At 53.6% G+C, this 14,143-nt stretch overlaps 4 protein-coding genes across 4 annotated transcripts; 1 reads left to right on the forward strand and 3 right to left on the reverse strand.

Moving 5' to 3' along the window:
• Nucleotides 1-1,644: 1,644 nt before the first annotated feature.
• On the reverse strand, nucleotides 1,645-3,691 carry POSPLADRAFT_1041561 (hypothetical protein). The gene is made up of 2 exons (XM_024477932.1): nucleotides 2,932-3,691; nucleotides 1,645-2,638 (listed from the first exon to the last, which is right to left on the reverse strand). The coding sequence occupies exons 1-2, from the start codon at nucleotides 3,620-3,622 to the stop codon at nucleotides 2,094-2,096; spliced, it is 1,236 nt and encodes a 411-aa protein (XP_024334392.1). The 5' UTR covers nucleotides 3,623-3,691; the 3' UTR covers nucleotides 1,645-2,093.
• Nucleotides 3,692-6,611: 2,920 nt separating this feature from the next.
• Nucleotides 6,612-7,958, forward strand: POSPLADRAFT_1071567 (hypothetical protein). The gene is made up of 10 exons (XM_024482452.1): nucleotides 6,612-6,647; nucleotides 6,704-6,861; nucleotides 6,912-6,968; nucleotides 7,023-7,058; nucleotides 7,148-7,237; nucleotides 7,292-7,384; nucleotides 7,442-7,501; nucleotides 7,561-7,659; nucleotides 7,715-7,756; nucleotides 7,813-7,958. Exons 2-10 carry the CDS (start codon nucleotides 6,791-6,793, stop codon nucleotides 7,817-7,819), a joined length of 555 nt encoding a protein of 184 aa, XP_024334393.1. The 5' UTR covers nucleotides 6,612-6,647; nucleotides 6,704-6,790; the 3' UTR covers nucleotides 7,820-7,958.
• A 102-nt stretch (nucleotides 7,959-8,060) lies between these two features.
• POSPLADRAFT_1185579 (hypothetical protein) lies at nucleotides 8,061-11,068 on the reverse strand. Its single transcript, XM_024489159.1, has 15 exons — nucleotides 10,749-11,068; nucleotides 10,563-10,641; nucleotides 10,377-10,509; nucleotides 10,312-10,324; nucleotides 10,228-10,249; nucleotides 10,083-10,178; nucleotides 9,942-10,030; nucleotides 9,766-9,888; nucleotides 9,422-9,653; nucleotides 9,346-9,370; nucleotides 9,033-9,293; nucleotides 8,783-8,976; nucleotides 8,661-8,729; nucleotides 8,277-8,607; nucleotides 8,061-8,217 (listed from the first exon to the last, which is right to left on the reverse strand). Exons 1-15 carry the CDS (start codon nucleotides 11,026-11,028, stop codon nucleotides 8,149-8,151), a joined length of 2,016 nt encoding a protein of 671 aa, XP_024334394.1. The 5' UTR covers nucleotides 11,029-11,068; the 3' UTR covers nucleotides 8,061-8,148.
• A 290-nt stretch (nucleotides 11,069-11,358) lies between these two features.
• On the reverse strand, nucleotides 11,359-14,121 carry POSPLADRAFT_1076176 (glycoside hydrolase family 17 protein; the record flags this gene model as incomplete). Its single annotated transcript, XM_024482895.1, has 13 exons — nucleotides 11,359-11,861; nucleotides 11,916-11,941; nucleotides 11,996-12,040; nucleotides 12,099-12,224; nucleotides 12,284-12,433; nucleotides 12,502-12,691; nucleotides 12,745-12,917; nucleotides 12,970-13,014; nucleotides 13,073-13,093; nucleotides 13,150-13,172; nucleotides 13,224-13,503; nucleotides 13,735-13,980; nucleotides 14,065-14,121. The coding sequence occupies 13 exons, from the start codon at nucleotides 14,119-14,121 to the stop codon at nucleotides 11,816-11,818; spliced, it is 1,428 nt and encodes a 475-aa protein (XP_024334395.1). The 3' UTR covers nucleotides 11,359-11,815.
• Nucleotides 14,122-14,143: the final 22 nt, after the last annotated feature.

Consider the following 14,143-nt stretch of genomic DNA (forward strand, 5'->3'; position numbering starts at 1 on the left):
GCTATGGGCGTTCATCGGTCTAATTTACACAACGCCGATAGCATCAGTCACCATGCAGCCGGCAAGGAACGCGAAACTTGCGTTGACTAAGCCAGCAAGGGCCGGCAGGAGGATCACAAGTTCGCTTGGGCCTCGAGCAGCATTCAGTAAAGCACCTTGGAAATTAGAAATGGTCCTCAGATAGGACTCACTTATTCTAGATTCTTGCTTATATTTCAGGCATACCGTCTCATTTTATGAGAACATTCAAGCGGGCAGAGCAGACTGGCATCCTCCACTACGTACGACGCAACCTGCAATACACGCTCAAGGTTCGTCGGTTAATTGACTCGTCAAGGAGACATGACCGCACTCACATGCTTCGATAGCTCGGAAGCTGCAATCAGGCATGAAATGCACGACTATGACGCAGGGGGGCGTGTTAGAGCGTGGATGTACATAGAGTCCCCCGCTGTCAGCAACACCAACTTGTCTTGTCCGTACGTGCACATGCTAACCCAAGTCAATTCTCTTACCACACGTTTCGCCGCCGCATGCTTAACACTCCATAGATAACTTTCGGGCCCGAAGCATAAGGACGGCTACTTCGCCTAGCACACTTTAGATAACCGTGCAACGACCTCTGGTAAGGATCTGCAGATCGTGAGCGACATGGTCGCGCAGGATTATATCCGGATAACGTCCGAGTGGACCACGAGCAAGAAAGCGGAGGCTCTCTAGCTGGGCATTGACGAGTGAAGCGACAACCTGGAGAACATCGGCCAGCGAAGCCGGTGTGGACATGGAAAGATAGCGTGCGTAGTTCCTCGTCGCTGTACTACGTTGGCAATGGGCTGGGTTCGAAACGTGAACCCGAAGGACCCCACGCTGGACAGTTGATGAGAGCGCGTAAACGCGGAGAGCGCCTGTGGGAGAGGCTTGCTCCAAAAATTCGAGGGCGGGTCTGCGCGAATCCGGGCGAATGGCGCACCAGTCACCAATGTTCCTATGCACGTCGCCATATTTTGTCAGTCTGCATCTGCTGCCTTGTAACAAAGCCAATCAATTACTCTGTCGATGCCGATCCTGGAAAACGTGTTCGGTGAACATAATCCTGTCAGTATGGGAAAGGCAATTGTTGGGCTTACCCCACAAAAGCCCATGTTCGACGCTCGGGCTTGAGAAACCAATCTAGCGACGGAAGACAAGTCTCGGAGTCGTAAATGATTCCTATTAGCGGCAGAACCCTGCGACCATGCTTGAGCGAGCTCGATCATTTTGATACACTGATGCGCGAAGACCCTAGCACGGCGCAATCTTGAGGATTACTCCGAAGGGACGGAACGCATCACCAGCGAAGAAAATAATCGGCAAACTGGCGCAGGCAAAGCAATACTTCCGCCCACGACGGAATATAACCTCGGAATTCTATAGATATGAGGGATGGATGCTATGTAACGCAAGACATTAAAGTTCGTACGGACACACGAAACAGCACACGATTGTCTATGCAAAATATGCGGGCCAAAAGCCAATGTCCGAGTCTTCCTGGATCAAGGATGCGGGGATGTGAGCAGGTATATCGATGCAAGCCGGAATGAGCACAGCGGGTAACACGTAAGGGGAGAGCGAGCGGTTGCGGGACTGGCGAGTGACAACAGTGTTAGAGGAGCGAGTATGATATTTAGGTAACGAGCGACTGGAAACGAACGAGAAGATGGCCAAGGAGCCAAGGCGATCGACAAAGAATCCAGGTGCACGGTTAGCGGTGGAAGAAGTGAACAGGAGACGAGGCGGCGATGGCGCGCGCAACAATCAAGACTGGAGTAGCCTATATGAGCGATACATTATGTGAACGACGACAGAGAACGGACGGACGGACTGAGGCACACAGCCATGTAGCAGGGCCCGGGACGCGACGCTCTCGGGTATCAGTATCGATGTTCCTCTTGGCCCTCCTGCCGCCTTCCGACGCGCACTCCTCCTGTATCCCTTCAATCATCCACAGCTCCTCCGCGACCGCGATCCGAGTGCCCTCGCGCATGCCGCCAGACCTACAATTATCCTTCCTACACGCATGGACCAGCCATCGACCGTGCTGCCTGCTACGGAGATCATACACCATAACCACCCGGACCATACGCGCCCCCTGGGCCAGGACTGACGGAACGTTGCATGTTCATTGGCGGAGCAAGCCCTGGAGCAGGAGACGCTCTTCCGCCCATGCCCATTGGCGGGGCAAACCCTGGAGCGGGAGATGCTCTTCCACCCATGCCCATGCCGGGGCCGCCAGGCATCGGACTCCGTGCTCGGCCCCCGATCTGTGTCATCGGAATTGCCTCGCCTTCCAGTGTATGCGGCACCGGCCCGCTGTATGGGTCATAGTATCCCGCTGAAGGATCATCACGGTACGGTTGTACGCCAACAATATTGGGATTGAGGTGGGGTAACGGTGGCACTGCGTATGGATCATGCTGCGCCGGATAGAGATCAACTGCGGATGCCGCAGCGGAGGGAGCAATGCTGCCCGCGCGGGAGTCGGGCCGTGTGAGGTTCACTTCGGATGATGTCTCGAAGCCTGCACCACCAGTACGGTTGGTTGGGAGGGCATGAGGGTTATCTCCGTGCGTGTTTAGCTCTGGCCACTTGATCCCATCGCCTGTAAACGTTGGTCAAAATCACAGTCAACGGAGCATATGTGCGAAGAAAACGAAACACCGCCATAGATGTAGGCCAACTATCCCGACAAACTATCGGAGTGTGTACGCGGTCCAATGATCCGCCACAATGTGACGGTGAGACGACCATCATTGGTGCAATGGACTTGCACCGGTGATAGACATACAATCGCCATTTACCAGCGTGGCGCGTGGACACCGTGTGGGCGGACTGACTGAGAATGTCCGTGGCATTCTGGAGGATCGTTTGAATTGAGGAAATTTAAATACACACCATCGTCATATTCGTCCAAGTAGCGCTTGCGGCTGAACTTGAACACCGCGAACGCAATCACACTCAGCAGCAGGACACCACCTGCGACAGACAGACCAATTATGCCACCAGTGCTGATACCAGATGACGAGCTGTTCGAGTTGTTGGCCTGACCAGCGGATGACTGCGACGATTGCGGGGCTGACGCCGAAACTGTTTCAATGACTGTCACCGCCACACCCTGCGAATTAGTCGAAACTGAAGTGGACAGAACGGAAGATTCGGCTCTCGTGGAGCTTGGCGGAGGAGTTGGCGAGGGCTGGCTGCTGGTGGTAGACGTGCTGGTGGACGACCCTGTGCTCTGAGAGGAGGGAGGCGGAGTGGATGATGCTGTTGATGACGTAGTAGATGTACCGGACGACGTAGTGGCTGTGTTGCTCGATTTGCTCGTGTCTGCGCCGGCAGTCGAAGAATGAGTGCTTTGCGACGACGCACTATTAGATGAGCTGGACTGTGTGGACTGTGAGGTATCAGTATTCGTATTGGCAGGCGTAGACGTGTCAGGTGGCGGCGGAAATAGGGTGATGCCGTCGCGGCGAGCTACCGAGCGTGCATGATGAGGTCTTGAGTCGTGCGCCGCGGCGAGAGGAACGAGCGCGGAGACGAGCGCGAGAAGAAGAAGGTAGCGACCGAGGGCGCTCGACCTCAGCATTGAGCCTGTAAGAGAGGTGAGGAAGGTGAGTGGCCTGCAGATGGCGCGGCGCAGGCTGAGCAGACTTCGTGAGGTCGTGAGTGAAGGGATACACGGGGATTGTCTGCAGGCAAACTGGGCGCCATGGAGGGGCGGGAATTTGCCCAGCCACCGCCCAGCATCACGTGGCAACCCTTGCCACGGCGACGCGCCCATCTTTCCTCCGAATCCCACCCGAAACAGGCAGCTTTTCGGCCCCAAAGTTCGTTATTACGGGTGGTAATGAAGGATGCGTCGGTTCCTCACTAACATTGACATAGAACGCCTATAGAAACCTCCTGTTGAGGTCGTTGTTTTCTCATTCCAGAATGCGGCAGTTACAAATTAGGGCAGCACTCTAGGAATGCGGTCAACCATTATTCGCAAGCCGACCTTCCCGTGTTTCGTGCTCGGTTCTCTCACTCGGCCTGAGGTTATTGTCGGAACACCGGCGGTTAGCTCTACAAAATGATGCATCGTAACTGCTTCGGCATGATACGATTAACTGCCAGACGTCTGCCCTTTAATCGATAGGCAGCTGCATTGCATCCTCATCATGCGATGCGTTGGGTACTCAGCAGTAGGAGGCACAGTTATACAGCATCTAACAAGTGTAACAGCTCGCGACCAAATCCACGTCGGCTTCTTGAAGGACGAATGCTTCCATCGACGCCGGCAAGCATCACCTCCGAGGTATGCACAAATCGCTTGTCTGCACAGTCAAGACTGTATTTTCTTGCAGCGCGCAGCTTTGGCGGAACATACGTGTACTCTAACGGCATCTGTCTGTCCGTGATGCTGCCGCCGGAACGCATGCGGGTTCTGATTCAAACGACCTCTGCCTTGTCGTATCGTATTTCGTGAAGGAACCCCCTCGCTCTCTTGATGTCTCGGATGTGTTCCACATACTATGCAACCGATCAGTGTCGAGCTCGACCACCACAGACACGAAATGATGCACTCTGGATTACGCCTCTTATCGAGCAGCCTTGTACACGCTCATGGTCCGGCACGCATGCGACCTATGTGAGCGTGGTACACCTCATAAACCACAAAGTCATGTCGGCTTACGATATTTCATTCGACGGCGCATCTGCATAGTTTTCAAAGCTCTCCACCCCCATCGGAGTCGGGCATCTTCGGGCACGGGCACGGCGCAAAACCTCGCAAAGTGCCGACACGGGCACCGAAGCCGCAGCGGTGCCGCAGGACACACCTCACGACCCCATTATAGTCCGGCGCAGCGAGTGCCGCTATCTCCGCCTGAGGATGTCCAACACGTAGTCGATGAATCGATGATAACGGGCGCAAGATGCTTATTGCATGCTTACGATCGCAACTGCCACTTCCCCGCGAAACTTCTCCGCTTCGCATCATGCCCCAGCGGTGACAGTCAGGCAAGCCGGAAACTGGAAGCAATGAGTGACAGGGACGGCAGTCATTGAAGGAGACGTGCGTCCGTATTGTTTGGACTTCTCGAATAGCTCGTTCCGAGGCAAGTTTTGACGCCGTTTCTGTAGGGTCGAAACGTACTTTTACGCAATGAACCCAGAGCAGTGCTGGCCGAACAAAATGCAGTTTGCAAGCGCTGCCCACAGTATTCAGCCGTCCGTTAGATGTGGTTGTGCTTCCAGTCATGGTCTTCTGTAAGCAACCCATAAAGTATGACCTTCTCGATTAGAAGGAGCGTGGCCATTATGTGCCTCAGGGTGTCGAGGTTGAAGAGGTGGTGATTTTCAGAGAGCGGCGGTGCACCGTGTTACAGCACCCCACGAACGACAGACCTTCTTGGGGATGTGGGACAGAAGCAGAGTGCTGTACTTCGTCGCTCCAGTACCTAGACCCTCGTCTCGCGACCCGTCAACCTTCCTCATGGGCTCGCAGTGCCTGGCGACATTGTGTGAAGAGATTACTGTTGTGTGTAAGCACCTGCTGGGAGATCTGGCGTTATTTAAAATGCTGTAAAGTATGGCAGTTGTGATAGCCCCATTAGTAGCTAGCTGCATAGCTCGAACCAGGTGATGTGGCCAGAGACACCAACAGACACTAACCCTAGACGGAGGACATGTGTGTTGACACCATCAATACGCCGGTGAGCGACTCGGAGCTAGCGCTAAATGTCATGTCTCAGATGTCACGTACGTATCTGGACAACAGTATGAGGTGAGCACCTGAATACTTGCAAATAATAGTGAAGATATATTCAACTTACTGGCAGGACGATTGAGGTACTCTATAAGTACTGTATTTCCGGGATTACCACGCCGAACGCTAATCACGCCACAGATCGACACGACTCGGCTGCCACATCCCAGTACATTCCTTCTAAAAGTTCCCTCAAATATATACTTCATTGTTGCAGCGCATCTCGTGCCCGGATAATCTCCGGGCTCCGCACTGACAATAGCCTCCTTGGAAACAAACCCTATTCGAGGTGTGCTAAAACAAGGCTCATGCTTCATCGCATGAGGTCATTGCATATCTCATTCCAGTCATCTCAGTGTATCATCAAGTGCACAGCATACAGCGCTACGTCTGTGCGCAGTTGACAGATCCCTTGATTCTACATCAAAGACGAATGACTCGGAGCTTCAAGTCGCACCTGTCACCGACTCTGGCCCGCATTGTTACGATTTGATGGATACGTCCATGTCGTTGAAGCGGAAGCCTCTTCCTTTCGACTTATTTTGTTCAATCAACAGTATTTGTGTGCTGTGTTAAATATGTGGTGGTTGCAGACCTTGTGCCCATATTATTCAGCATGCGGATGATTGAATGGAGAAGTGTTTTCGTCGTGCTGTGCTTATGTGTCTGACATGGCAGAAGTGCCATCATTCTTAGTACTGCGATGTCAGTCAACTGTTCCCACAGATGTCAGTACATTTCGCATCAGGGCCGAGGTTCACTGCGATCGTCAAGGCAAAGTCTATAAAATACCCGTAGTAGGTCGTCGAAACTTCAGCTCCCCCTTCGACAGACTCGAGCCCACAGAAGTCGGTACTGGTTGGTGAGTATAGACCAATGTACTTTATTTTGCGCCACCACTGACGGTGTGTACACTAGCCTGACTCCTGTTTCATTCTTTACGCATTTCTTGCCAAGTATCCGTTCACGACTTACGACATATCCTTTCTTTCAACCTACATCACGATGCGCTTCTTCGCCGTGCTCGCACTCGCAGCTTCCGCAGCCATCATACCGGCTATGTCCTTGCCGTTGAGGTAAGCTGCCCGTCAAGGTGTAATAAACCTGATTGACAAGAATCAATCAGTCATATCTATGAGCGTGAGGTCAACGACCTCTTTGCTCGAGACCCTTTCGATATTGAGTACGCAGAATGCGTCTCCAGCTGAACTTTGGCTCATATGTGTGATATACATAGGGCTCGCAACACTGGTCTTGCTGGTCTCATTTCCAAGTCAGTATCATTCCAGTTACCAGTGTTTTTGACGCGGTCTGGCATGATTTCGAATGTGGACCTAGTGCTCATGAGAACAACAACAACAGGAACCGGAGAGACCTCGATGACGAGCTCCAGGCGCGCGGCTGGTTTTCAATTATCAAGGACGGTGCTGAGCTAGCCCACGGCGCCTACGAGTGAGGACCATCATCTTTGGCGTTTCTTCCTTACCTGAGCTGCTCTGCGCGTAGGCACCACGAGGACAAGAAGAAGAAAAAGAGCCGCCGGGAACTCGAGGATCTCTATGAGCGGGAATTGCTGGCTCGTGAGCTGTCTGACCTAGAGTACGGACCACCTTCGTTTGTCACGACCACAGACTGCTAACAGACTGCTTGATGTAGGGCCCGTGGCTGGTTCTCTGTCATCAAGGGTGGCGCAGAGCTCGCGGACGGGGCCCTCGAGTAAGCTTATCATTTCTCTATGTACGAGTGCACACAGTTAAACACTATATTCGTCATAGCCACCACAAGGATAAGAAAAAGAATAAGAAGCAACGTCGTGAGCTCATCGCCGAAGAGCTTCTTGCGCGGGCTTACCAGTTTCCGGAATTACACATCGGGTGAGTATTATCGCTCTATACTTTGGCCCGCTTCTGACACCTATGGGTTGCTTAGCCTTCCCGTTGACTACGGTTGCAGTGGATTGCATGTGATCTGGTCAGCACCTACTCTGTGTTCTTCGTGTTTAGCAGCTCATCATGATACCCATGTAGCGGGTGAACGGTGTGAATCCGACGAGAGGTTCTTTGACTGACGGTGTAGATTGAGGTGGGATGTAGTTAGCTTCGTACCAAAAGCCATGTTTGGTTGTAACGGATGTGAGATGCTATGAATCGTGGGGAGCTCAAGATTATGAGTGATGTAGTACGGCGTGCACGACAAGTATTGAACGCGAGGTCTTTGTTGAAGATGGCCTAGAACCTATCTTCGGTCTTGGACGCAGAGATCCGACAACCACAGGGAGTCGAATGGGTGAGATATGCAACGGTTACACAGCAGCTTACATTACCTAGAACATGAGACAATGCAAGTCACATAAATTGCTACCCTCAAACAACATAGAAGCTCTCTAGAATCAAATCTGCTGCCTTCTCAGCTACGGCAATCGCCGGGGATACCTTGCGTATCAGCGAGCATTAACGACTTGTCCGCTTGTCATTGATGGTGGAAGACATACCGTGTGGCCTGAAGTGATCGTCGGAAATATAGACGCGTCCACAACCCTCAGCCCATTCACGCCGTGAACGCACAAAAACGGGTCTACCACACCCCCCTGCTCGCGCGGCAGCATGCGCGCGGTGCTCGTTGGGTGATACAGCGTCTCTACACGATCCCTGATTAGCTCGGCAATTTCGTCGTCGGACATCTTATCCAGAGAGTGATTGAGCAGCGGTTCGTCATCGCCCGCGGGGTCGACGACAGATGCCAAGGGCTCAGTGTGCACGATACGCGAGAGCAGGCGAGCTGCGCGGACGAGCACGGAGATATCCTGCTGCGTGGAAAGGTATCTGCGGAAACTCGTAAGATTGTGCTACAGACGTGCGTTCACGATGGTACCTACTCGGGGTCGATGATGGGTGGGTCGATTGGACTGCTTGACTGCAGACGGACTGTCCCGACGCTCGTCGGTCTATGACGGGGTCAGCATTCACTTCACGGAGCTCAGCTAAATTATCCGCAAACCTCAACAGAACGGTATGCAATCCGAAGTAATGTCCCGAGGGCAGGTGATGATCTCCGTGCTCGATGTACGACAGCGGCGAAAAGAAAATCTCGATATCAGGTGCACCGGGACCGGACGTGGTGTCCTCGGCGAGCGGGCCTTCAGAAAACAGCTTCGGGTCAGATGATCGCACGAACGCTGCCGCCTCCGCAATCTAGACAGGCGCTGCAATCGTTATGTCTGAGCCATGCACTGCGCGCGGGTACTCACATTCGACGACAATATTCCTTTCCCCGTAAGTTGGTACTGCAGCAATAAAGCAACCATCCGCAGAACATTCTTCACACTGGGATGGTGATGAGGGTTATCCGACGGTAGGCGCGACTGCCGAATTCGACTTCTGTCCATGAAGTGGTAGTCAATTACGGGATGATCCATGAGGTGGGACCCAACGCCAGGGAGATCGGCCACAACGGGGATGTTGTGCTCTGCAAGGTGCTCGACTGGGCCAACGCCAGAGAGCATGAGAATCTAGTGCAGAGTCAGGAGCAGAACCAAGGCAGCCTGTTTTCTAAGGACATACTTGAGGTGTATGGATCGCGCCCGCTCTAACTTAACATCAGCCCGCCAAATCGTATAGCGCACACTATAAAACTCACGATACGATGACTTCCTTACGCGCTGCGACCTCAAATACCTCACCCTGTAGGTTCACATACCGCACCCCAACAGCCTTGGGAAGCTTCTCCTCGCCTTTCTGCACGTACTCGAAGAGTATGCGCGTGACAGTTGCTCGAGTCGCTACCGTCAAATTTGCTCTTGCGAGCACCTCGGGCGTCAAGTACGATGACTCTGTTGTCACGCGACGTCCTCTGGAGTCAATGAATGTCACTGAAGAGCAGGGTCGGATTTCGTCGTTGCATGCCATCAGAGCTGAAGACACTCACTGGCCTAGGATACGAGGCCAGCGTGAGTCATAGCTAATGAACATCGAATTTACAATTTACCTTGCTTGAGCCAAGCGTTCCCTTGGGTGTGTTAAAATCTGGGTTACGTGTAACACCAGCATTGTCGCATGCATCGAGGAATTTCCTGGTCAGGGGAGAAGTGTTGCCAAAGTGGCCGACTGTCACGTACAAGCGTGAGCCAAACACACCATTGAAGCTTATCATAATTCACCTTGAACGGGACCAGCAGATCCTCTGAGGGACACGTCGACATGGGGATACTCCCTGCTTGGATGAAATCTTTCGAACTTGAGAAAATACCTATGCACGCGATGAATATATCATCGTGCAGTTCAGACGAAGGCTGCGGTACCTATTGAATTGCTCATACGACCACCCCTCTGCGCCTTCCTGCCCCCCTTGAAGTCTCGCCCATTCATCGTAATCTGACGGTGCACCGTGGTGGAAGCTGCACGACCCTGAGATACAGAGCGCATAGGGATGGCTATAGGACGCACATCATCGCGTTCACCGAAGAGCCTACACATATGATCACCAGCACATGGTTAAAGATGCAGTATTAAACAGGAGCAGCTACTCACATCCACCCAAGACCTTGCCTGATACACGAGCAATGTATCAACATACATACGTCCCGAGGATACCGCTTACCTCTTGGCCAGTACTTCTTCTTTGACGCCGCATGCTTCTGCGGGACAGTGTACAGGTTGTAATCATGCCGCGAGTGGAAGAACTGGTGGTATAGCGATGGGACCTGCGAGAACCGCGTCAAGCGGGAGCTGCACCCGCATCGTCAACACCATATCATGTCCGCAGCGCGCCAGCCGCGCACCTCTTGCCCGCCTCCAGCAGCAGCACCCGGACGTTCGGGTCCTCCGAGAGGCGAGAGGCGAGCACACAGCCGGCGGTCCCTGCCCGTCCGCACAACATCCATCTCGTCAGCGTCTCGCCGATTTACCGACACGGCCCATCATCCCCGGCCGCTGAAGACTGAAGAGCAGACACCATAGACACCCACCTCCGCCCACAATCACCACGTCGTACACGCCCCTGTCCTTGTCCTCGCCGCCCGCCGCCGTCTTGCCTCCCGCCACGCGCCGCCCGACACGCCCCGGCTCGTTGATGATATACGGCACGACGCCCCGCTTGGAGAAGACATAGTACCGCAAGACGAGTAACAGAGCACCAAGCGCAGCAGAGGAGCCCACAAGTGCCTTCACTCCGCGCGTATATGCGGAGAGCGTGCGCAGGAGCGCGAGGAGGCGCGCGACGGCTTTGGAGCCTGCCGGTTCCGCCATAACGAGAAGGTTCGTACACGCTGCACCTAGGAGATCCGAGACGAAACCCGAGTAGCCGTGCGGTTCCTACGTCCCTTTATGCTGAGACTCGAGTGCGTGAAGCTCGTGATAAAGTTGTGTCGAGAACATTGATCATGAGAACTGCCTAACGCCGCCATCCACCCGGATGTGGTCTTGGAGGCAGTCCGCGTGTTCTTGATGTGTCCAGGAGATGATATGTGGACACGACACTGTGAGGTTGCGTACATGCCGGCTGGGCGAGATTCCACAGTGGCAGTCCAGTTTACTATAGACGCTCGTCCGGACACACTTCGGTGACCATCACATATGTGCATAGAACTTGCATTTGTCTCATACGAAAATTATACGCAACATTACTACAGTGCGCCAGACAAAGTATAAGCGTTCAATTCCAGTCCAGTCAAACGGCAGCGTCCCGTCGACGTCTCCAGTCAAATCCTCGGAGGAATACAGTACACATCATACGCAACCTGGAAGACCACCATCATCGACGACCACGGGGCCGACACATAAAACCACTACTCCACCACCAGTGTCAACGCCGCCGCCGGACCACATATCTGTCCTTGGCGCACAAAAGCAAGGAATCGAAGAAACAAGTGTAAGAAGGTATAATGTACTGCGTACGATAAAGAATACACGGCATGCGCACGCCAAAACGTTCTGTGTACGGGAAGTGTCCGGGCACCCTTACGAATGCAAATGCGAATGGGATGATACGGGACGTGTGATGTGTGCGGATAGGTGTGTATGGTGCGCGCACCGTTTAGGAGAGCGTGCAGTTGGGTATAGTAATAGGCTTCATAGTGCGGCTGGCGGGAATACGTCAGCGTGCAATCATCTTTATAAGTCACTCGGACACTCACTTTCCGTAGAACAGGCCCCACGAACCCTGTGTGTACAGTGTTTAGAGGATATACAGAGAATATAACGAAAATCAACGCACCTCGACTCCACCGAACTGGAGTGCTTGCCAGAGCTCGTCTCCAAACTAAATACACCAGTTGACGTGAATATATCTGACTAACTTCAAGTGAAACGCGACGCACCTCGAAGTAGAAGTACTTCGTGCCGTTAGTATTCGAGCCACAGACGAAATCGTTCAGGAACGTCTGCATGTTTGGCGCGGACGCGATAGACGGCCCATTGCTCAAGTTCGACTCGTCCGTTGAGTTCTATCAGACCTATCATGAGCTTCCACTGCACACGGGAACCGAACACGGAAAAAACGCACCGTGGGCCAGCCAGTCTCGCCAATGTACATAGTAGGCTGGTTCGACACATTCTGCGCGGCGTCTACGTTTATATCCTCGAAGAAGTTATACGTCCAACCGGCGGCTTGTGCGATTGACACGTTCGCGAACCACGGGTGGACGTTCGAGAACTGTGTGTGCCAAGCCATCAAACACAATCAGCATCTGTCAAGAAATAAGGTTTCCGCAAGGCACGTACACCAAAGTCGACAGCCTCAAGGACCTCGGTGTTGAAGTATGCGCCCGCGTCGCCAGTGCCGACGGGGAGGTCGTAGCCTGCCGCCTTGAGCGTGTTGCGTGTGTCCGTGATGTTGGCGATGAGCAGCTGGGCACCCTGGTCGCCAACGGGACCATCAGGGTTTGTGCCGCCTTCATGCGCACCCATGTAGCTGTCCACCCGTCCATCAGAGCAAATAGCAAGACTGATGAGATATGCACGCACTCAAGGATAAACTCATTGCCGACCGCAACGCCACCGATGTTAGTGGTGCCGTATGTCTTGATCGCGTCCATGATGTAGTCACGCTGTTGCACGTACGGTGTTGAGTTGGTCGCAACGTTGTAGTTTGCGAGCCAGATGGTCATGTTGACCTTGGTTTGCTTGACGGCTTCGAGCTACAAACAGCTTAATCTGGGAAGCGTTCTGAAGGTTAAATTGGACACTTACGACAAGAGCAGACTGGTTGCAGTCAGCACCGTAAAGATGGATACGCTATAAAATAAAAAAGGTCAGCGGCCATGCAGTTAACTAGCCCGTATACATAACACACCGTGGTCAACTGGGACATGAGCTGCAGATAGCGAATGAGTATCGCTTCCCTCATACCGCGCAGATCAGATCTCTCACCTGAATGTCTTCAATGACCGCAGCTGCCCAACGACTATCAGTATCGCCCGCTCACCGCATATAAGTTGACTTACCAAGTGAGTTACCACAGTCCGGGAGCTGCGAGTTGTCCGGGGTGTATGCGATGCCATAGAACGAATGAAGGAGGTTCGGGTCCTTGATGAAGGTACTGGGGTCGTCCGGGTTTGTCTGCTTGACAACGCCATATGGGCCGACCGCGACACCCTCCGAGGTAGAGCCGGACTTGGAACCGCTCTTGGAGGAGGAGGAAGAGGAGTGGCTTCGGGTAACGAGGATGCCGACGACGACGCCGACGGCAACTAACACGAGGAGTGCGACGATTGAGCCAATAACCTGAAAAGTGTCAGAGTATGCCGCATCGGGCGTCCGGCGCCCGTGCGCCAATGTTCGGTGGAGTACTCCTCGGACCCTGTTCACCGTGACTATCCTCCCTCTCTGTGATGGTAAGAATTCACGTCGTACATACTGTCCAAATATCCACTACATAAATCCAAGGAGCCTACACGCGATAGAGGTACACCACGAAACACCGGCGCAGGACGCGTGCGCAATGAGAGCACTCACAACAAACTTGGAGCGGCGGTTGCTAGCCTGCTGCTTCTCAAGCCACTGGCTGTTGGCGTAGGCGGGCTCGCGGTAAGGAGTGCCGTCGTCGATGTTGCTGTATGCGGAGCGATGGCCAGGCATGGCGTCTGCTGTCCGGATGTTTTCTGCGTCCGCGCTGGTGAGGGGGACGGTCGAGTCCGATGGGTTAGGGAGACTGTACGTGGATGCGTAAGGATCGTCGGCGTCGTAGAGGCGGTGGGGGATCTGCCAGCAGGAGGTGAGCGGACGGAGAAAAAGAGCGAGACGCGAGGGACGAGGTGGTTGCTGAGTATAAGAATAGTCACGCACGAGAAGCTGGCCGCCATCGGCTGCAAGATCTCGCTTCGAATCTGGCCCCTCCATCATATCTTGCCGGTGTCCGTATCGT

This window comes from Postia placenta (genome assembly GCF_002117355.1).
Source record: "Postia placenta MAD-698-R-SB12 unplaced genomic scaffold POSPLAscaffold_17, whole genome shotgun sequence".
NCBI lineage: Eukaryota > Fungi > Basidiomycota > Agaricomycetes > Polyporales > Adustoporiaceae > Rhodonia > Rhodonia placenta.

Bases quoted from the DNA above. Each gene is read 5' to 3' on its own strand.
- POSPLADRAFT_1041561 (XM_024477932.1), bottom strand. From the start codon at position 3,622: ATGCTGAGGTCGAGCGCCCTCGGTCGCTACCTTCTTCTTCTCGCGCTC. The intron at 2,639-2,931 runs GTGTGTATTTAA...CAACGTTTACAG, and splicing joins CTTGGACGAATATGACGATG to GCGATGGGATCAAGTGGCCA.
- POSPLADRAFT_1071567 (XM_024482452.1), top strand. From the start codon at position 6,791: ATGCGCTTCTTCGCCGTGCTCGCACTCGCAGCTTCCGCAGCCATCATA. The intron at 6,862-6,911 runs GTAAGCTGCCCG...AGAATCAATCAG, and splicing joins GCTATGTCCTTGCCGTTGAG to TCATATCTATGAGCGTGAGG. The intron at 7,502-7,560 runs GTAAGCTTATCA...TATTCGTCATAG, and splicing joins CTCGCGGACGGGGCCCTCGA to CCACCACAAGGATAAGAAAA.
- POSPLADRAFT_1185579 (XM_024489159.1), bottom strand. From the start codon at position 11,028: ATGGCGGAACCGGCAGGCTCCAAAGCCGTCGCGCGCCTCCTCGCGCTC. The intron at 9,654-9,765 runs ATTGTAAATTCG...CCTGCTCTTCAG, and splicing joins GCTTGGCTCAAGCAAGGTAA to TGACATTCATTGACTCCAGA. The intron at 8,730-8,782 runs GTTTGCGGATAA...ACCCCGTCATAG, and splicing joins TTGCATACCGTTCTGTTGAG to ACCGACGAGCGTCGGGACAG.